We start from the raw sequence: 22303 nt of genomic DNA on the forward strand, positions 1-22303 counted from the left end.
TTTTGTACTATGACAATCTGAAATCTGACACCAGACTCTGAAAGATTAAAGTCTCTACTTTCATCAAAAAATTATTTCTAGCTTGTTTAGTTCTTCCGTAATTAGCAGTTGAAGAGATTTTACACAAATCGCCAGTTTCAGAGCAAAAAGCTGAGAAAACAGGCTTTTTCTAAAAAAAAAAAAGATCGGTCAGTGACATTGAAGCATTTTTTTATTTTTTTCACTTTATTGAAAACTTTAACATTGTTATCTGGCTCACAGTTTGTTTTGCTTACTGTATTTTGTATCCCTGGTTCTGCCTGAAACCCAAAAACCTGAGCTGTAATACCAGGATCGAACATTCCAAAGGTGGATATCTTCACCCTCTCACAAACCAGGAGAACAAGCTTTTTAAAAAGTGAGTATCATGTTTTCAGTTTAGTTAAAGACTACATAATTTGTGATTGTGATGTTGAGATATTTGACGCACCATGGCAAATCCACGAACAAGTCAACATGAGAGAAATGGAGAAAAGGCACATAAACCTTTATTTCCTGAAAATTGTGATTTCCTTTTATTTGCTAAATATGCTAGTTTAAGACAAAAAGAAAGCACTCCATGTTTAAACAAGAAAAGTCTTGAATGTTTTAAAACGTTAAAATGATTTGTTTTAGAGCAAGGAGACTTCCGTTTTTCAGGGGAAGGGAAGTCCACAGCTGACAAACATTCTTTGGCTATTGTTATTAGTTTCGGCCAATAAACCGGCCGTTAAAGTAAAACACGTGGCTACCTAAGCATCTATTCTGATTAGGAGTCGGACAAACTCTGCTGCAGGGAGTGTGTTTTTATCATAGCAGCAGCAGAGTTAATTCACAACTACAGTTTAGCTGGTGGAAATACTCACCAGGATTTGCTGGCTGCAGGAACACAAATAGCTTTCTTTCCCTCTTTATTTCTTTTCTGACCACAGAAATACTCAATTTCACACATATTCCATTATTTCTCTACTGCAGCAGCACATTGACTCAAACAAGATGATCACACATCAGCTCATCCGAGGAAATGCGAGAAATAGAGTTTGGCTCCTTAAAATGAAAGAGTTTTTGAATGAATGCTCCCACTGCGCTTTGATTAAACACAAATGAAGACAAAGACATTAACTGTGGATGTGAATCATATTTAAATGATTGAAACATCTATTGACGACCAATGCTGTTGGGTTAATGCAAAGTAATACAAATGTACAGCTACTGTTATTTCCCACCAGCTGGCTGCTCAGGTAGGTGAGAAACCCACAGAAACGTTGAGGCCTGATTTCTTAAAATATTTTGGAGACTGTCAACATTCAAATTGGCATATCTTCTTGAAATATTATTTGGTATCCATGTGTGTGACATTATTAGAAATATTAAACACACTTTCCAGAAACTGTAAATACTTCAAAACGCCCTCTTGCCAACTCTTGACATTGCACGTCAATGGGTTATTCAAAGCGACACAGCAATACTTCTCTAAAGTTATTGCTAAAAATTATCAACAGCTCTCAGACATTATTCTCTCTGATTGGAAAGCTCACAAACCCCCCAGATCAGATTGCTCCTTAAATACAGTCAACTGATAAATGCAATGAATTTGCAATGAATTTATTGTTGTCAACTACAATGTCAAAGTTTAATACAGTTTATTCTAAAATGACAGCAGCAAAACCATCAGTTTGATACGATGCCATCAAACTTCTTTAAAATTGTCAATTTGGACGGCTTTGTGTCAGATAAACAGTACATCTGTATCTATTACTGAACCAGATGACTATGATCTTATAAGCTGGGTTTCCATTACAGATTTTTGCACTTTTTTAAGTATATTGCTAAGAAATGTCCCCATCTCCTTTTCTGACTACACATACCGCATCATGTTTACTCGGAGAGCAGTGGTCATGTAATTGCGGAAAAGTGTTTCCATAGATCTTTTGCGACACATTTCAATATTGAAATGTCTTTTAGTTGTTATGCTGCCAGAAAGTGGAACAAACTGCAGCAGAGCTGAATTCAGCATCCATGATTATTTCAAAATCCAAGTTAAAGGCACTCATTTTCTCTACTGCTGATGACTTAGAGCAGGGGTCTAAAAGCTGCGGCTCTGGAGCATCATGTGGCTCTTTGACTCTTTTGCAATGGCTCTTTGTAGCTTTTTTTAAAAAAAAAAAAAAAAAAAAAAAAAAAAAAAAAAAAATTGTTAATTCTTACAGAGGGTGTTGATGATTAATGACATTAACGTTAAAAAGAATTATGATAAAACAATTGGTTAACCTAAAAAAAAATCACATTGTGCAATAACTCCTTCCTACTTCAACTCCTACAACCTCTACTGACCATCAACTTTCCTTGCACCTGTGGCTAACCTTAAGTTTTAAATCCTTGTAAGATAGCCAAGCTAACAAAAAGATTATTTTGGAAGAAAATAGAAATTGTATTTGTGTGGGGAAAGATGTATTTAATTGCCAACATGCCACCTTAATATGCATGCTTGATATTAGCAATTAACATGTGTTGACCAACATGATTCTGTGTTATCAAATTTAAGTTATGTTTTGTAGCCCTTCAAATCCATTAACTCATAAAATTATTCAATATTATTTTAACTGTATAGAATTTTATACACTGTATTGTCTTCATTGAGAAGGTTTTTTTTTCGGCTCCAGGTGGACTTTAATCCAGGCAAGATGAGGCAAAATAGCACCATTTAGAGTAAAGGTTGCAGACCTCTGACTTAGAGAGATATTTTTATTAATTATATTGGTCATTTTAAACTGATTATTGTTTTTATTGTTCATTTTTAGATTTTTCTAAATTGTGCACTGTTAAAAATGTGACACACGTTTAATTTACTTGTGGGAAATGCACTATACAAATAAATTTGTCTTACCTTACCATGTTTTAGGAAAATCAACTTGAGAGTCCCTGTTCAGTCTTCTGGATCTTCAAGTGTCACTGTGTATCAACAAAATAAAGGTACAGCAAGGTTGATCGAACAACCTAATGTATTAGTACCACACTAGCGCTACTGACAGGTAAAATGAACAATATTTCAAAAACTGTAACACTTTATTCAGCGTTCCGTTTCTGGAGATAAATGTATGAAACAAAACATTTGATTTGCTAATTGTGTCACTTATTGTTGTAAATCTAATATTTATTTTTTACTAAGAGTAATGATTAGGTGTGCTTTGATCAGCACCCCTAGGACAGTTGTGCAGCGGAGCTGTGATTGGCTTTGTTACTTGTTTGATCTACAGTTGGCTGTCTGCTGTCAACCTGCTAACAGCTTAGAGTCGGCGTCAGGCAGCATTAACTATGGGGGCATTAAGAAAACTGCGGGGGGCTCAAAAACACTGTTTCGAGTAGCATCTAACCCCCACCCCTGCAAAAATTGAAAAAACGGGTTGGTTTTTCGGTTTACAAACCAAACAAGCAGCGTTTTTCTGTTTTAAAATTACATCTGGTTCTGTTTGTGTGATATTTGGATATTCAAGGGAAACTAGGATGGCAGCTATATGTTTTAATCTCAACACACAAAGTAACCCACAGACTAATTTTCTTCTGCTGCGTTTGATAAAAAATTATCTTGTATCATGTTGTCCACCTCACACCAATGGCAGAGGTGTCATTTGTGTTAAAGAGTTATTGATGCTGGAAGTCTGAATCTGTGAATATCTGCCAACTTTACCAGACAGCGTTATGGTCCAAATAGCATCCAGATACTTTTGCTCCCGGTCCGGACATAAAAAGAAGCAATGCAAAAGTCACATTACTGGTGAATTGAAATGATATCAATATATAAATAAATCAAAACCAAAAAATGGATGTTATGTAAAACATGCCCATATGTGGTGTAATAAATCGGTGTAATAAATCTACTGTTGCATCTCATTTCTTATGATCAACTTCCGTGTGTGTTGACGGCTGTTCTTAGCGGTATTTATAACGTGCAAAATATATTTTTTTTACTACCCTAAAAAAAGCTCTAATTTTTTTTGCAAAAGTGTCAAATTGTAGAAATTCTAACACCTATTGTTCCTCACACCAGCCTCACAGTTAATAGCCAGACACCAGTGTATCTGGATACTCTTTGGACCATAACACCGCGTAACAAAACTACAGCGTGAGCTGATTTTTAAGAGCTAAAACATCCACAGACTGAATGAAAAACATGAGCAGGACCAGAAAACTGCTGAAATAAATCCTAAACAGTCCTATCGTGTGAGGAGACTTGGTACAGGACCTAGGGAGGGAAACGAGGTGTCGTGGACTTCAGTTCTCACTCTAATTTCTCCATAAATATCACACAAACAGAACAAGTTTAAAAAAAAAAAAAAATCTGGTTTTTGTTTTTTCTGTATTTCTGTTTTGGTTTTAAATCAGAAAAAACAAAACAACCACACTGTTTAGTTGTTATTTTGACTTGGTTTTAAAACTGAATAACCAAAGAACGAAGAGTACACGGATTCCTAATGCTATATAAACACAACCACAAAAACAAAGTTAGCTCGCTAACATACCTTATGAAGTGGTTGCTACAGCATCAGCAGACTCTGTTCCTCCCGACCACAGACGTAGGTTTAAAATCCACTTTTTACGGCGTTGTTCTGTGAGCTTTTTACATTTCTCACCCTTGTGAACGACAATCTTCAGTACCCTATAAAATCTATTTTCCTTTTCTCGGTTAGAACAATTGGAGCAGCTGTAAACTACACAAAATATGGGCATTTTGATGATTTCAGACGGCAGATTCTCAGGTTTCCTGCTCTCTGTCTGAATTTAGCGCTCTAGCTTTGTCGCAAAGCAGCAACGTGCAGGCCATAGACATATACACATTACAACAGCTCTCGGGTACGTTCAATAGCACAAACGTTAAACAATTACACCACAGTATATTATATCTATGGAGCAGACTCCCGTCCGCTGTCAGTGAATGGACACAGTCAGTTGATAGCCAATCAGATATCTTTGATTAATAAAAAGCTCCCCTGTAGTGGCCGGGAAGGGTGTGTGTGTGTGTGGGGGAGCACAGTAGGTCAGCTGGGGGGGCACTGCCCATGAATGCCCCTCCATGATGCCAACACTGACGTGATCACCAGCTCAACTCGGTTCCCACAGACAAATACATCATCACGTTAATTTATAACACACATATGGCATTACGTCACCATAATGCATAATAAAGGTGATTTACTTGAGTCACCACTAATTTCAGATTGTTTTTAAGTCTTTGTATAAAGAGAATTTAACAGGACAACAATAATGTACAGGGCTGCAGTAATGTTAGCGTCACACATTGAGATATCAATGTCACAATCTGTGAATTTTTTTTTTAAATGTAAATTATTCAATGGAAGCTTAAATATTGTGTGACAATAAAGACATCAAAGTTTGTCATTTTGAAGAATCATATTTATGATTAAAAGTTATGATTGTATTATGTGCTAAAGTTTAGAATTATCTGGCTCGTCTTCCTTTCTTTCTATTCACAGCATAACCTTATATTTAGTTCTAAAAAATGTGTTTACAGTTAATTTTACTGATTATTGTTACACATTATCCTGCATGTGCATTATATACAGTATAAATGGGTAGATTTAACCAACTGTTAGAGAAACAATTTTATTAAATACAAAGCAAATGACATGCATACAGAAAAACAAAGGTAGAAATAGTGTATTTAAATTTTGAAATTAGTGAGTTGTTGAAAAATGCTAAGCTAGCGGCTGATCTGTGCAAGTTTAAAGGCCAAAACTTCCATATGGTTACAAGATGGCTAGAATTACTGAATCTCACCAAAACCACAAGCGAAGCTGTCATAGGAAAGCTACTCAGTATATTTGCATGATTTGGGAACCTTGAATAGCTGATAACCGATTATGGCCCACATTTCAGTTCTCAACTGTTTCGAGACTTTATGTCATACAACATCGAGTCCGTACTATCCACAGGCTAATGGCATGGCAGAGCGAGCTGTGAGAACCACAAAAAGCATACTGATACAGCCAGAGCCCCAGCTCCCTCTCCTGTGCTACAGAGACACTCATGGGAAGGAGGCTGAGAACGACGGTCCCTAAGCTCAACCACCAGCTGAGGCCGGCTTGGCCGGATTTGTCAACTGTCAGGAGGAACGACGCCAGAGCCAAGCTAACCAATGAAAGCGTCTTCAACAGGAAGCACTCAGCGAAGCCACTTCCTACTCTTTACAATGGTGACAAGGTACGACTCAAGACCGATATATAGAAAAAACATGGACACAGACTGGAGTCATCCACGCTTCAAACCATACTCAACGATTGTTCATAGTGAGAACGCCACACGGAGAAGTGACGAGAAACCGTAGACACTTGCAGCTTGTCAACAACGAACAAACAGCGGCTCGGCTGGAGAAACGTTCGCCTCTGCAGGACAGCAGCGATATCACTCCTGTACCTGTCGACTCAGAGACTGCCGGTGTGACATCATCACCCAGTGTTGTGACAACACAATCAGGGCACGTTGTGAAGCCCACAGTTAAGTTAACTTTTTAGTGAGGAGAGAACGTGGTGCAACGTGAGGCAGAATAATCCCCTACCCGTTCTATCAAGGCGTGGTAGTCCACCCACTACCCTGTAGATTAGATTTTGTGAAGTTATGATCAGTTACTGATAAAGTTATGTAATGTGAAAAAGTGATAAGGCATGAGGCTAAGCTCTAGTAGCATTTTTTTCTGACATTGTTAAGTTAGTGAATCTAAAGCATGTTGTTGGCTGCTTGACGGCACGTTGTCACATTGTTAATAAAGACACGAGATGCATGAGTGCCTCCCATCTCTTATATCTATATATTATACTAAGAAATACAACAGTGAACCCACCCGCTCAGAAGTGCGCAGATTTTGGGGGGTTGCGTGCAACTCAGAGCGGAGCGTTTTTGTGCCCCCTGAAGTTTTCTTAATGCCCCTTTTTAATACTGCCTGGCGCCAACTCTGGTCTCCCGTGCGCCTGACACATTGGATGTATTGACACAAGTATTTACCTCATCGAATTGACATCCTTGATATGTATTTTATTAAAGTTATCCAGGTTAGCCACACCATGTCTTGTTCTCATGCACTTTATTTTGAAATGGTGTTCTTTAATAATAATAATTAAAAAAAAAACAAACTAGTTGTATCTTTATACAGGTTGTTATGGCAATTATTATATTCATCATCATATCATCAAATGTGTGTTCATGTGTACAATTTGTCATGTTTTAATACATGATGAATGCATTACTCTTTGCACTTTTGAACAGCTGAGTCATGTTAACACACAGATAAGAACCCCGGCCTGAACCTTCAAGGCCAAACTCAAACTCACATACAGATATACACGCACACACACTATCAAGGGCATCTGACCTTCCTTCTCCTCCCTTCAGGGTTGGGACTTTTTCCATATCTGTATAAAGCTTAAACTGTGAAACTGTTGGCCAGTCCTGTATATCCTGAGCCGAGTACATGACCTTTTGGACCATTCTGCTTAGTACCTGGCCGCCTTTCCTTCCTATATTATTATGTTTATAATAAACCCTTTTTTTTATAAAATCATCATACTTTGACTGGACTCCATCATTCAACCAGGGCTCCAATCATGTCTCCAAATGAGGTCAACCGCAAATTTGCCGTGACAAGGTCTTTTAATTTTTTTATTGTATGGAAGAGAATTCCTTATTTAATACAGTAGAAGACCCTTCTCCAGCCCAAAGCCACTCACAGACACAGTCACAGTCACACTGGCCCTATGTTCATTTTTGTCCACATAGCAAATAAGCTCGTGATTCATTCTTTGGATTGATCTCAGAGTAAATGTCATTCCACTGGCACAGTACACTCAAATCCAGTAGTAAACATATCTAAATGATTTACTAACAGCTCTTCTTATACTACTACCCCTTTCTTCTCCATTCCTTGATTTTTACTCCCTAACCTTAACTTTTCTGCCCACACAAGTGTAACACTTCTTGAATTACGTAATAAAGCGTATTACCTTAGGTGGTGGCCACTGTAACAGTTGTTTGCAAAACAAAAACATGCTTAAATATTAGTAAAAGGTCACTCTTCCTGTGGTCCAAAAGTAAGTTGACAGATGCAGACAGAAAAAACGATTCTAGCTTTTGATTTCTTAACAGAGAAAAAAAAAAAAAAAACGTTAAAAAAATGTAAAAAAAATGTTAACTTTACTACTAATACATAGTACAAAAATATACCAGCACCAATATGTTTTTAAATATTCATCACTAAAGTTGAAATTCCCTTACCAACAATAATAAATTACTTCGAGTTGTGCATTTTCAGGCAAAGAACATTAACCATATTTTTGATGATTGGAGGTGGTGGGTGAATATTATGAGGTAGGGAATGAGCTAGTGTCATCTCCCAGGCATCCACAAGGTGAACATTCATGCCCTGAAACATCGCTTTAAGTGCCTTGTTGCACTGAAGTGAGTACCAGTTACTGTTGAAAATTGAGATCGATAATGACAGAGCTCTTGGGTTTCCACCTCTTATCACTACCAGAGTATCTGGAGCTCTCGTTAACAATCTCAGCACTGCCCTGCGGATGCTCAATAGTCGCCGGATGTAAATTTCCAAGGGAAAATTCCCAAAGTGTGCCCAGACGCTAAGAGCTACGACAGTGTTGGAACCTCCCATTATACTATCAAGTTTGTTGGCATTGTAATGTAACTGACTAGTTGCGATAGATTTGTATTAAAGAGGAGGTCCATGACAGTCGTATGTGACAAGGATTCTGTTTTTAAGGTCCAGGGACAACCTTGGACCGGTTGTCTTTTGAGTCTGAGGGTTAAACTCCTCGAGACCTAGAAGCAATAAAGGGAGATAAAAAAAGAGTTAAATATAAATACTATATGAGCAGGTTTTAGAAAGGTGTAATTACCTCCTATTTTTGTGAGATAATCAAACCACTGCCTCACAGTAGAGTCTCCATACAGGTGGACCATCTTCCTTCTCAGACACTGAATGATGGATGCAGCGTCAAATTTGTAAATTTGTTTACTGCCAAGCGATTCCCACACACCTTTGTAATAGAAGCCAGATGGTCTGAAAATGCTGTTGCTGTTGTTATCAGTTGGTTGATCTGGTAAAGGATTTAAAAATGAAGACTGAACATCAAACCACTAAGTTTGTATTCAATTTGGCCGGCAACCCAGACAGTCTACAAAAAAAAAGATCTGAGCAAAGTTTCTCTTTAGCCCTCCGCTAAGATTATGTTATGTCCCCTTCGAGGAGGTCAGTCACAGGTTTGAAGGGCAAAGTCAAAACAATATGATGGATTCAAACATGTTTACTAAAACAAAGTTCCTAAAGAGTAGCATCTGAAACAACTCAAAGAAACAAAAAGGGCCTGGTGACCCTAGCCAAACTTAACAAAAGTAGGAAGGACAGTAGTTTGTGGACCACCAATGGGACATTGAACCCATGATCACTGCACTGAAAGATAACGTTACTAGCAAATGCACCATCTAGTGTGGTGTAATATGATGGAAGACTTGAGTAGTTCATCTTTGGCTAATAAATATCAACTTATACTCTCATGCTACTAATGTTTTAAAACATTTAGTTTTAAGAAAATTGTCACTGAGTCTATTCTGCCACTAGTACATTAAGAGTTAATACTGTATTTGTTGTACCTTTACTTTTTTGATACACAGTGACACTTGAAGATCCAGAAGACTGAACAGGAACTTTCAAGTTGATTTTTCTGTAACAAAACACGAAAAGACATTTGTTTCACACATCAGAAGCACAAATTTGGTCGTAGTTTGAAAAATTTTAAGCATGTACACCTACGCCATAAAAGGTTTATCCTCCTGTGTTTTGAGGGGGAGAAGGTAATCACCCTTGGAATGTTGGATCCTGGTATCACAGCTAAGATTTTTGGGCTTCAGACAGAACCAGGGCTCACCTGTGCGGACATCAGTGAAGTTGCACACTGGCTGCACTGTAGGTTGTAAGCATATGTTGCATACTGTACTTTCAGCAACTGAGCCTAAACGAAAAACACTTTTGAAGGAAACTCTGTCAGGATTCTCCCGATTCAGCCTTTTCAGCACTGTGACAGCCTCGCTGGAATGAACCAGAATCACCTTAAAAAAGAAATATTTTGATCTGAAACAGTTTACATGGTCCAGTTTAGTATAAGATTAAAAAATTGACAATGAAGCTAATAGCAGAATACATAGATGTTAAAAGAATGTCTTACTTAAAGTTGCAGTATGTAGAATTGTGAGACTTGTATTGACTCAACCAAGCTCCCCCTCCTTGTTTCAAATTCACCGGCATCCTCATGAACGCGCACAACTATGAGGCACTTAGGAACTTTTTTTCTCAAGAGACTATTGACAAATGTAGGGACTTTACCTTGAGTTATTGGAGAGTTTTCTGATGCTCTTTACATGATGATAACTGACATGAAAACACGTATCACTCTGTAGTTGCCGCGGCTGCTGCCGTGAGCCCCTCCTCCTCAACATTCCCAGCTGCAGGTCAGAAGAGACCCATTCCGCATCCAGACGGCAAATGAATTGTGCATGTTCTCTCAACCTTGAATATACTTCTCTTTTATTATGTCTGTTACCACTCTCACTCTGACACTCGTATGTACTTTGAGTCTGCGCAAACCTCCGTGGAGTCCGTTCTGCCAGAGTATGTTTGGGACTTTAAACTGTTGCTTCTCCACGTCAGTCTCGCTTTTTCAGTTTGCTTTGCTGTGTAACCATTGTGTCTTACGCTGAGATGTGGACTTTTCCTGCTGGGACATCTGCCATTGCACTTTTACTAGAGATACAATGTGAACGCGCATCGACTTTAGTCGGCCAGTCAATAGCAACGCCCCAAAACAGCTCATCTGTTTGTAAAATGATCTCTGATTGGCTGAAAAGAAATGTCATGCTCCTGGATTTCTAAAGCTCCAACACAGAGCCAGGAGAAGGAGCAGAGGTCCAGTATCCTCCCAGAAATATTTAAATTACAATATGTTAAAAGGTTATTATTGATTTTTGACCAAATAACGCTGAAATAAGTACATAATGCAGCTTTGAAACATTATAAAAAACATTTAGAGAAAAAGTTTGTCAATAAATTAATTTCTCAACAATATAAAATTCCTTTGCAAACATGCTCAGAATAAAACATATTGATCAAAGGCTCATTTCAACACAAACAGCACCACAGTTAGTGCGGTAACTGATTGTATTACCTCAACATCAGCTTGTCCTTCCCAGACTAAAAGGAAGACAGCGGTGTAGCTGCCATTGAGATGATCAATCACCTGCCCGCTCACACCTGCTTGCAGATTTTGATTCTTTAGCGAAGCGACTAAAAAGTCTCCTCCTGAGGTCTTGGGATGACAGTTGTAGTCCTTCATTATGATGCTGACCTCCAGCTGATCCCCTATGTACCACTGTCCTCCCCCCATCTTTGGGAGAATAGTGAACTTGCTGCATTTTGGATTACTGCTTTTTTTCAAAGAGGTCATGGATGAAGTTTTTGGCCATGCAATAGATTTAAGAATGTTTTCTTCTTCAAGAGCCTCTTCAGGAGAGATTGGTTGAAATACACAAAAGCTCTGGTGGACGGTGGGAACTTGTGGGATGAAGGCGGGGTCAGCAGTCCTCTGAAACTGAAAGCAGAGGGACATTATAATGAAGATATGCATATTAGAAATAGTCTTAATGACAAACTTTACCATGACTTATTCACACAAATCTTACAGTTTCAAATTTTAACAAAATATGTTCCCAAGTTTCATAGTCATCAAATTAACTGTGTAAACAAATCACTATTAGCTCCCTCAAAATGGAACAGCCAAAAGAAAAATTCAGTAGTGATAGTGAGGTGTATTGACTGCTTCACATGATATTCATTTAATGCAATATACATATTCTCTCTTCTAACTACACGAAAAGTGCATTTAAGGTGACTAGTACAGTGCCCGTCGGAAGTATGCATCCATATAGTGGGCGCTTAAGGAGAGTTGTCAATTACGGGCATAATAACAACATACTCTGTAGCATTATTAAGGGGTATATTTGCAGGTGCAAAGTAAAATAACGTGTGTGTAACAGGTACGGGGCGGCACCTGGAAACAGCTTAAATGATGTCTGTAAAAGACAAAGAAACACACTGAGCCGACTGTAGCTGTTCATCGCTCTCTTGCCTCTGCCAGACTCTTTTTATTAAACAAATGTCTAAATACCAGAACACAATAAATGTTATTTACTTAAGTGCAGTTTAAACACTTTGATACGACACAACATATTAAATCCCATCCCACTGTTCAACATCATCAATATAACCACCAGATCATTATGGTAAAATTACCTAAATTAGCATTTTTGCTACTGTGCAATATTCTCAATGGGAAAAACCCATATCAACTGACAGAAGTACTGGATAAACATATAACATGTATCTGATGCCAAAGTCTTAATTTATTACATGAACAGGATTCCTTATCTATTTCTATACTTCACACCGTTTCAGGAGTGGTTTTAACCAACTAAAATCTAAAACAAATAGTAAAACTAAAAGTTAACAGTCATACACGAGGCACTGCACTTAGCATGCTGGCACTCTTAACCTTAAGTACTTTCTCTACACGCATAAACTGAGCACAGGGTTATAAAACCAGTAAGACATGTACTATGATTACATATGAATCATATTATGAACGTTCTATGTTTTAAACTTCAGTTACTAACCTGTAAAAGACAAAGAAACACACTGAGCCGACTGTAGCTGTTCATCGCTCTCTTGCCTCTGCCAGACTGAAGCAGAGAGCAGAAGAAAAGAGAGTAGACAGTCCGCTCAGTAGGGGAGGTGCTGCCCCCTGCTGGTTAATTCAGAAACACCTTCAAACTAACTTATTTTAGAAAAATACAGATATGTTTGTATAATAGTCATTCTAAATAACAAAACACAAATACAAAATGTGACAACACATTTCGGTGTGTCACATGTGCAATTTCTCTGGTTTAATTCTATGAGACATGCGTATGATGAATGTGTTGATTTTTTTACTAATTTTTATATTTTTTGTTTTAATTATTTTTTGTTGTTGCCATTGTAGTGTTATTCTGGAGTCATTTTGTGTGTGTGTTTTTTTTTAATGTAGTTTTGTGCATTTCTGTTGACATTTTAGTGTATTTTTTGTATAAATATTTAGTTTTGTGTATACTGAGTCATTTTCATATTTTTGTTGTTTGGTGTATTTTTCTGTAATATATGTTTTTTGGAGTCATTTTGTGTGTTTTTGGAGCCTTCTGTATATTTTTGTGCATTTCTGTTGTTGTTTTGTGTACTTCCTGTATAAATATTGTTTAGTTTTTTTTTGTTTTACGTCATTTGTATATTTTTTTGTATAATTATTGTTTTTGTTGCATTTGTAGTGTGATTCTGGAGTCATTTTGTATCTTTTTTTAGTGTAGTTTTTTGAATTTCTGTTGTCTTTTGTTTATTTTTTGTTTAAATATTTAGTTTTGTGTATTTTGAGTCATTTTCATATTTTTGTTGTTTGGTGTGTGTTGGGCGGGAATCCATTCTAAATTCATACGCACCAGTCCATCCACGTGTACCTGCCTAACTTTCACTAAACTTCTCTATTGTCAGTAGTTAGATGTAGTGGCAGGTGTGTCGTGAAAGAAGCTGCAGTAATCAGGTGACCTTCACTATGTAACATGTAAACACTTAGATCTGACTCAGAGCGTAACACTACAGTCAATACCACCCTATGGACGGGTGTCTTGACACAGACTGTAACCGGACTAAATGGTGGTCCGTTATTCACTCAACACTCACATACCTGCACACATGTCACGGAGACGGTGATCGATAGTGAAGCCCAACAGATGTGTGTGTGTGTGTGTGTGTGTGTGTGTGAGAGAGACTCTCTACCTGAGACTCGAATCTACTCAATTGGTTCTCACACACACGCGCCGCGAAAAAATGTGCAGCTTTCAACACAGCAGCCATTGCCGTCAATAACTTCCGGGTGAGCTCTGTCCGGTCTAATTAGCGAACAATCAAACTAATATGAAAATAAACGTTTTGAAACATTATCACCAAATAAGAAACAGTAAAAAGTATGTTTCCTCAAAAGAGAAGTCCACGGGAGCTCACTACCACGCTACAGACGTGTGTCGTGACACAGACTGTAACCGGACTAAATGGTGGTCCGTTATACAACTTCCGGGTGAGGTTAGTCCGGTCTAAATAGCGTTAGGTCAAACTAACATGAAAATAAACGTTTCAAAATGTCATCACCAAATGAAGAACAGTAAAAAAAAGTATTTTTCCTCAAAAGAGAAAAGAGAAGTCCACGGGAATTCATGCACACACCGGAAGTGAGCTGTGCTGTGAAATAGATATAGATGGTACGCTAGCGCCCCCTCACACCCTGAGGTCAAAAGTTGAATAGGTTTCATTTCGGGGCCGTCCAGAAGTGAAATAAAATTAAAATAAACATTTTGAAATGACCAAATTACTCCAAAATAACAGATACACACACTCGGGGTATTTGGAACCCGTCAAGCGAGTTTCAGGTCGAACTGGCATCGCATCTGGGAGATATTTGCTCCACACACACACACACATCCACACACACAGACCTCCCTTGAATTATAATATAGATAATCACTTGTTTTGTCCAACCGCTGCATCGCATTGTGTCACAAACACGTCAGATCAAGTCAAAGGAGATACAAGGCAATAGAACAGGTACTAAAAATGTGTCTGCTCCCTGGGCGTTATACAGCGTTGGTGCCCACTCCTCCTCAGGGAGGGGTTAAATGCAGAGAATACATTTGTAGCTTTACATATACACTATGACAAAAAAGTATAGTTATATTCCTTTCCACTAGAACGGCAGGTTACACATATCACTGCGCCAATGCGTGGAACCACAAGATGCACTGGTAACCACATGAGCGGAGTGCACCTCCGCATGAACAAATAGTGCATACACTACAGTGTATGTTCACTGTGGAGGCGTGGCTTCGGCAGCAGGTACTTCCTGGAGGGGGCGGTTCAGATGTTGTGATGTCAGTTCGGAACAGACCACTCATTTTTTAGAAGAGGGCGGAGAAGCAGCTGTAGGTGGCTATGAATAATGGGTTATATGAATGAGAATATGAATTATGATTATTAATATGACTTTAAAAAGCCCGGGTGCTCTCTCTTCGACAGAGGAAAATATGTCTAAGTTTTAGACTAAACCCAATTATATAAACCAGGGAGGCGGATTGTAACAGCCAACTCTACACTTTAATACGCACAGTTTTAATAATTCAAAGGAATCAAAGATTGCAATTCAACTTTTTTCATAATTCTATAATAAACAAAAGCAGTGGTTATTAAATTGTGATAAAATGCAGTTCTAAGCTAGTCCGTGTATCATTCGTTCATTTGCTTTTCATTATGTAACAAAAACATGAAAAAAGAAAAAAAAAACACTCACTATTTGATATTTGTTTCCAAAACGAAAATGAAAAAAAACGAAAAAACCCTTGTTTTTCAAATTCAAGCTCTTTTGCTTCGGTACAGAAAACGAAAAATGGAAAACGAACACCTTTATTCATTTTCTCCATTACCGATTTGCCAAAGTACGTGACCCGGAAGTGAAGCGTTACATAATCCGAGATATCTTTAGCTCTGCAACACTTAGGATTCTCTAAATCCTCCAAAATGTCCGTGAGGAGGTTCTGTGCCCAACACCAGCTAAAGCGAAAAGGACACGTTTCGGATGCACTGTTGGAAGCAGCGATCTTGTCATGCCGAACTGCCATTAGCATAGCCGTTAGTGTCAGATGAGAGTACACTTCTTCAAATGACTAATCCTCCGTTAATGCTTGTCTAATCGGGCTGTAATTTAACATGGACATTCTATAAGTGGATGTCAAGAGCGCCTCAGAGACTTTTTTTCTAAATTTATTGGAACATAGTCGTGTGATATATTGTTTCAAAGGCAATCCAACATAAAATACAATTTTATGTCACACAATTTCATTTGTTTTACTCGGTGGAACCGTGTCATTTCACTGAATTCTCAGGAAGGTGGTACGCACTATTGGGCGCGGAGACGTTCCGCAGGCCCGGCCGTAGTTCATCAGAACTTCCTTGCATAGATCAATACAGTATTGTTTTCTTTTGTGATTTTCAGTCATAGTTAAAGTTTCTTTGTTTTCAGTAGAAGCTTACCACTGGGGGAGGAACGAGAGGGAGAACTGGGGTTTCTCCCAAAGTTCAGAGGACAGTTATCACCACAGGGGTCAAAGATCAAAGTTTGAAGTCTTGTGAATCTAAACATCAGAGCAAAAGTTTCGCTTTGGTCTTAGATGAGGTGAGTGATAACAGGGAACAAACTCATCTGGTTTTTTTGCTCTTTATTTATTTTTATTTTTTATTTATTTATTCAGTTTATTTCCGACATGGTTACATTTTTTTTTTTTTTTTTGTACATGCCGAAAAAGGAGACGAGAGAAGCAGTTTGCTTATCTGGGTCTGGTCCCCTGTTTTACCATCGCAAATTTACATGGGTTTACATGTCTCTCTGGTCAAACATTCTTGAGTTGTTCTGAACAGTCCTTTTTTGTGTATTCTCATCTGTAGTCAGTGTTGTCTTTTTTTTTTTTTATTCCTCCTCCTCTCTATCGTTGTTCGTGTTGGCCTTGTTCCCTGCCAGACGTTGTTAGCATTCCTCCAGTGCAAGAATAGTTCCTCTTTCGAAGGTGTTTGGAAGTTTTTTTCCCTTTTCATCCATAGTGTCACCACTCGGGAATGTCTCTTTTGGACACACAAGTTTGCAGCTTGTTTTGTCTCTACATCAAGGTTAATCCAGCTGTTGTTAGTTCTATTGGCAGTGTTGTATTTTCCACTGTTAGATTTAACTTGTATAAACACATTATTATATCTTAGTTCATAAGCAAGGTAGTAATTTCATTGTACAAGAAAACGTGTTTCTAACTGCACATATGACAATAAACACTTTGAATTTAAATTTAATGTAATCCTTAATCACCCCACCACCTAGCAATTGAAATGAATAAATGACAGACCTTTTTTACTCTTGGTTTCCACCTTTAATTCAGTCTCCGTAAAATAATCACAGTCTGAGTTTTGTTTCCAGTGTTTATATAGATCTGGGTCCATATCCATGATTACCATCAGTAATGTTGTTGTTTAGGTGGATCCTTCGTATTTTCCCAAGTCTTCCATCGTTTTGATGAGGATTGGTTTTCCGTTCTCTTCTCCCAGTGGTGTGATGTAAATTCTGCAGTTCCTTGTCCACGTCTTTAAAATCTTTCCTCCTTTTTTTATTTGGCGTGCCTTCCATGCGATGCTTGCATTTTTTTTGTCAGGTTTTCATTAATAACAACCTTCGTTTCCTTCAGCTTTCTTCCTTGCTTCAGTAGTTCTCCTTTGAATTTCATATTCGTGAAGGTTATTTTTACAGCTCTGTTATCATTTTTCTTTAGCAGGAGATGGCAGGATGTCATGTTCTGTTGGGTGTTTTGTTATTCTGTGTCTTTGTTTATTCTGAGTCTTGTCTGTGTTTCAGGTGTTCCTGCTTGTGGCTCCACCTCCCAGTGATGTCTGTGTGCTTGGTGGGTGATTCACCCAGGTGTGGCCAATTCCTAATCAGGCCTCCTCCACTATTTAGCTGAGTGCTTGGACACAGTATGACTGCGGGATCATTGTGTGTGTGTGTGATGTTGTCAGGTTCGTTGTCGCCTTCCTCGTGTCTGGTCTTGCTCCCTGTTCCTGCTCCCCTGTTTAGGATTTAAGTTTTGATTTTGGACTTTGGATGAATAAATATGGACTGGTTCCAAGAACGCTACTCATGCATCCTGCCTCCATCTCTCCTTGCATTTGGGTCCACACCAACATCGGACCGTGACACAGGAGTTGATATTGTCAGGGTTCAGGACAATGTCCTTCGACTCCAGGTAGTCAATGACCTGTTGTTTAATCGATTTTGTTTCTTCGTCACTCGCGTAACTCCTGGGTTTTATCTTTAGGCCTGTGATGATGACATCTTTCTCTCTTTCCTTTTGTCCAAGCTGTTCAACCCTGGCGTTCAACAATTTTATCTCTTCAGCATTTCTTTCATTCTTTTCTTTCAGTACCTTTGCTTCGCTTTGTAGGTTTTCCAGCGTCTTTTCCAATGACTTTATCTCGGCAGATAGGTTTCGTAGACCCTCGCGTATCATCGCCTTGACCTCTTCCAAACCCAAATTGGGTTCTGAAGGGCCTCCCTGCGGTTTTTTCACCATTTTCCTTCAGTCTTGGGCCCAATTTTTCAGGCTGTTCAGCTGTAGCCAAGGTCGTGTTATCGGAGCGAATGAAAACACGTCTGCTCTCTCCAAAGACCAGACTCTTTGTTTAGAGGGGGTAATAAAAAGGGGTTTGAAACTCAGGAATGCTCTTCAAAGTTACTGAAAACAAATCCTATAGTAGCCTGTGACAAGAAAATAGGTAGATCCTGTTTAGAAAAGGGGGTCGATGATTTAGTTTGTAAGGTGACTCAGAGAGTAGGGTTATTAAGGATTTGTCAGAGATGCAGGAAGGAACCCCAATAATACTTTGGGGGTGTTTCTGAGAAGGAATTAACATTGTATCAAGGTTAAAAGCTCAAAAAAGTTGATTTGCATGATATTGGACCTTTAAAAAATAAGCAATTTCTAATGTTCATAATGCAGGATATTACTGATCACTAAATCAAAATTACTTATATTAGCAGAAATTGTAGCTTTTCAAAGAACTCAAATAGTTATCAAAGCACAACATAAACTTCTCCCAGAAAATATCCAGAAACTATTTAGTGAAAATTACGAGACCTAAAATTTACTAGACGATTAAATTTTAGGTCGGTCTATGCACGGACAACAAAAAAAGCTTTAGTTTGTCAGCAAGTGGTACAAGGCTGTGGAACAGTTTGTGTGTGGTATATTTGTTAATATATATGTCATGTATGTACTGTATATATGTTATATAAAGCTGAAGTAAAACGACGACAGCGGAAAAGACGGTATAAACCATGTTTACCATCTGTTATCATGGGGAACGCAAGATCTCTCTCCAACAAGATGGAAGAGCTAACGGCACTAACTCGGTTGCAGAGGAATTACAGAGCCGCTGGAGCAGAGCAATACCAGAGATATTTGGAGAGGACTGAGGAACATTTCTGGTCATGGACATGGGGCGGGGAAAGACCAAGCCACTAGTGACAAGGACCGGGCAGATGAACTCAACTTAACTTAATATAGCGCAAATTACAACAAAGTCATTCAGTGCGCTTAACAAAATATACAGTCCATAGTAAGAAAAAGAACCCAACAAGATCCACAAGAACAAGTATTTAGCAACAGTGGGAAGAAAAAAATTGATTGTGACCAAAACAACGAGACCAAGTTCGTTTTAGATTGTTGCTATTATACTGGATACGCTTTAGCAAATAAGTAGGTTTTGAGTTTACTTTTGAAGGTGGAGAGAGGAGCAGCCTCCCATACTAAAACTAGGAGCTGGTTCCATAGGCGAGGTAGCTACAAGCTCTGCCTCCTGTTCTACTTCTGGACACTTTAGGAACTTCAAGAAGATCAACAGACTGAGAGCGGAGTGTTCTTCCTGGCCGATAGGGCACTAAAAAGGTTTTTAAGATATGCAGGAGCTTGATCATGTAGAGCTTTGTATGCTAACAGGATGATTTTAAACTCTATTCTAGATTTTACAAGAAGCTAATGAAGGGAAGCCAACACTGGAGAAATATGCTCTCTCCTGTTAGTATTCTTGCTGCAGCATTCTGAATTACCTGGAGACTTTTTAGTGAGTTATTAGGGCATCCTGACAGTAGGGAGTTAAAATAATCTAATCTAGATGTAACAAATGCATGGATTAGTTTTTCAGCCTCACTTTGGGCTAAAATATTCCTGATTTTGAAGATATTATGGAGGTGAAAGAAGGCTGTCCTTGTGACTTGTTTAATATGAGAGTTAAAAGATAGTCAGTAAAAAATTATTGCCTACATTTTTTACTGTGGTGCTGGGTGACAGACACGCTATTTGCGCTGATAATTTTTCTCTGAGGTGTTTTGGACTAAATAAAATCACTTCGGTTTTATCTTGGTATTTTAAGGAGAGGTTTGATTACAGTGCTTTTAAAGGCCTGTGGCACATAAACTGTTACTAGAGATTAGGGATGCACTGAAATGAAAACTTGTTGCCGAAGCCGAATAAAATGTAAACGCTTGGCCTAATACCAAATATCGAATGCGGTTGTTAAGTTTTTCACTATTTTTTTTAAATAGGCATAAATAGCCTAGAATACATTTTAGACATGTTTTTTTTAAAGAAAGTAAATGTTTATTGAATATTCTGACACTTTTTAGATATTCCAGTAGCCTTTGCTATTCAAAAAAAGCACAACAATATTTTCATTTATATTAGCCCTTCAAATAAAACAAAACATACATTCCAAAAAAAAGCTAAAGTGCATTAAAGGGGTGTGATGAAAAAAAATCACTTTATAATGGTTTTGCTACAGTGATATACATCCCTTTAGCCTCATTCAGAGGGCCAAAGGTGAAGTTCTGTTTCCTCCCTCCTTTGTTATTACACATTTTGTAAAAAATCAGCTCCAAACGGGCAAGTTGGATTTCGCCCACGTTGGCAGGTGATGTCACCTAACACGCCTCCTAGAATGTGAGCTCATCCCTCTCCAATTATCTTACAGCTAAAACAACACTGCGGTTTAATATAGAATATATATTATACTTAATTGCCATATATGTAAATGCAAACTGCACTACTGGACGCCCAAACTGCACTACTTGTTCTGATACCGATCGTGTTGGGAGTCACTGCTTGGAGCCACGGCCATTATTCACACATATCAGCTGTTAGCACTCTGTGCTAATGCTACACCAGCCTATGCAGCGAGACCCGACATCGCGTGTCAACTGAGGAGGAAATGATGGGGATGTTTAAGGATTTGTTGGTAAGAGCGCTAACAACAGACTCGGTTGTGGAATTGGATGGCGTCCAACTGTTGTGACGGACAACGGAGAGCAGTAAGCGGAAAGGAGAGTGTCTGGTTGTGTTTGAGTGCGGAAAGGAGGAGCTGCTGCTTTGCTCCTGCTGCTCTGGTTCGGCAGCAACGCGCACACAGTTTTCCGACTCAAAATCACTGCATGCTGTTTGATTGCGTCATTGCGTCACATGCTACTATTTGGCCTTGCTTTTAACTCATTAAACCGAAGGCCAAATGTGGCTTTTTTGCAATATATGGCCAAATATATTCGGCCACCGAATATTCGGTGCATCCCTACTCGAGATGTGTTCATCTATTTCACCATATTTACGCTAATTAGCGGAAAAAACATCTTTAAATAGTGGAGTTGGGATTAAATCTAAAAGACAGGTTGTTGGTTTAGAAGCACTAACTATTGAGGTCAGTTCAGATAGATCAATTAGAGTGAACTTTTGTAAATAAATGCTACATGTTGGGGTTATTTCAGGAGCTGCTTTGTTTAAAAAAAATGATTGAGCACTCCTGCAGGTCGGACATTAGCTTCGTTTCTAATTGTTAGAATTTTATCAGTAAAGAAGTTGATGAAGTCATACACTATAATAGATCACTGTCTGAAAAAGCTCTAGCTCGATTTAAAGATTAAGTCCAACACTGCTTACATCTGATCCAAATGATATCGCAACAGAGAGTAGCTATCAATATCTAACAACAAAGAAAATAGATTATCTTGTGAATGAGCGGATCTGATGAAAATTGCGCGACAACCAGTTATTTTTCCCTAAAGTGAGCCAGCAGACAAAAACAGCATGTATTACGGTACAGACTTATGGTTTTAAAGCCTCTTCCTGTTGTGGTTTCAACAATATATCCAGGTCTTTTAAAACAGAGCAGATTGCAGCTGTGGAGGTCTTCTCCTTGTCGGATGCCATGTTTGTTTTGATACTGCTTGGTGCACGGGATATGACGTTTTTTCCTGTTAGGCTCTCATTGGCTGAACCAACTCTCCGCCCACCCAACTTTTTAGCCAATCATCACCACCCCTGCTCTCCCATGCGCTCTCCACTGTCCTGCTGCTGTATGCAGGATGAAAAAGCTGAGATGGGCTGCCCGCTGCCTAGATGTCTGACACCGTGGTGCTTCATTAAAACTGAATTGCAACATGCCACTGTACTTTCCCAGTAACAATAACGGCATTGTAACAATGGGAGAGTAATTAAA

At 38.5% G+C, this 22303-nt stretch overlaps 2 protein-coding genes across 7 annotated transcripts in view; one reads left to right on the plus strand and one right to left on the minus strand.

Moving 5' to 3' along the window:
- LOC114465949 (NXPE family member 3-like) overlaps positions 1-7112 on the plus strand; it is a 32575-nt gene extending 25463 nt beyond the window's left edge. For 5 of the 6 annotated variants that reach the window (XM_028451341.1, XM_028451343.1, XM_028451342.1 and 2 more), the window contains 3 exons: positions 285-397; positions 2921-2991; positions 5914-7112. In XM_028451341.1, the coding sequence (XP_028307142.1) occupies positions 285-397; positions 2921-2991; positions 5914-6095 (366 nt within the window). In that variant the 3' untranslated portion in view covers positions 6096-7112. The remainder of the gene's footprint in view (positions 1-284; positions 398-2920; positions 2992-5913) is intronic. The other variant, XM_028451346.1, reaches the window with a different exon arrangement.
- A 1746-nt stretch (positions 7113-8858) lies between these two features.
- LOC114465826 (NXPE family member 3-like) lies at positions 8859-12810 on the minus strand. Its single transcript, XM_028451090.1, has 6 exons — positions 12766-12810; positions 11262-11684; positions 9854-10149; positions 9694-9764; positions 9081-9140; positions 8859-9018 (listed from the first exon to the last, which is right to left on the minus strand). The coding sequence occupies exons 1-6, from the start codon at positions 12808-12810 to the stop codon at positions 8960-8962; spliced, it is 954 nt and encodes a 317-aa protein (XP_028306891.1). The 3' UTR covers positions 8859-8959.
- Between the last annotated feature and the right edge of the window lie 9493 nt (positions 12811-22303).

This window comes from Gouania willdenowi, chromosome 6 (genome assembly GCF_900634775.1).
Source record: "Gouania willdenowi chromosome 6, fGouWil2.1, whole genome shotgun sequence".
Lineage (NCBI taxonomy): Eukaryota > Metazoa > Chordata > Actinopteri > Blenniiformes > Gobiesocidae > Gouania > Gouania willdenowi.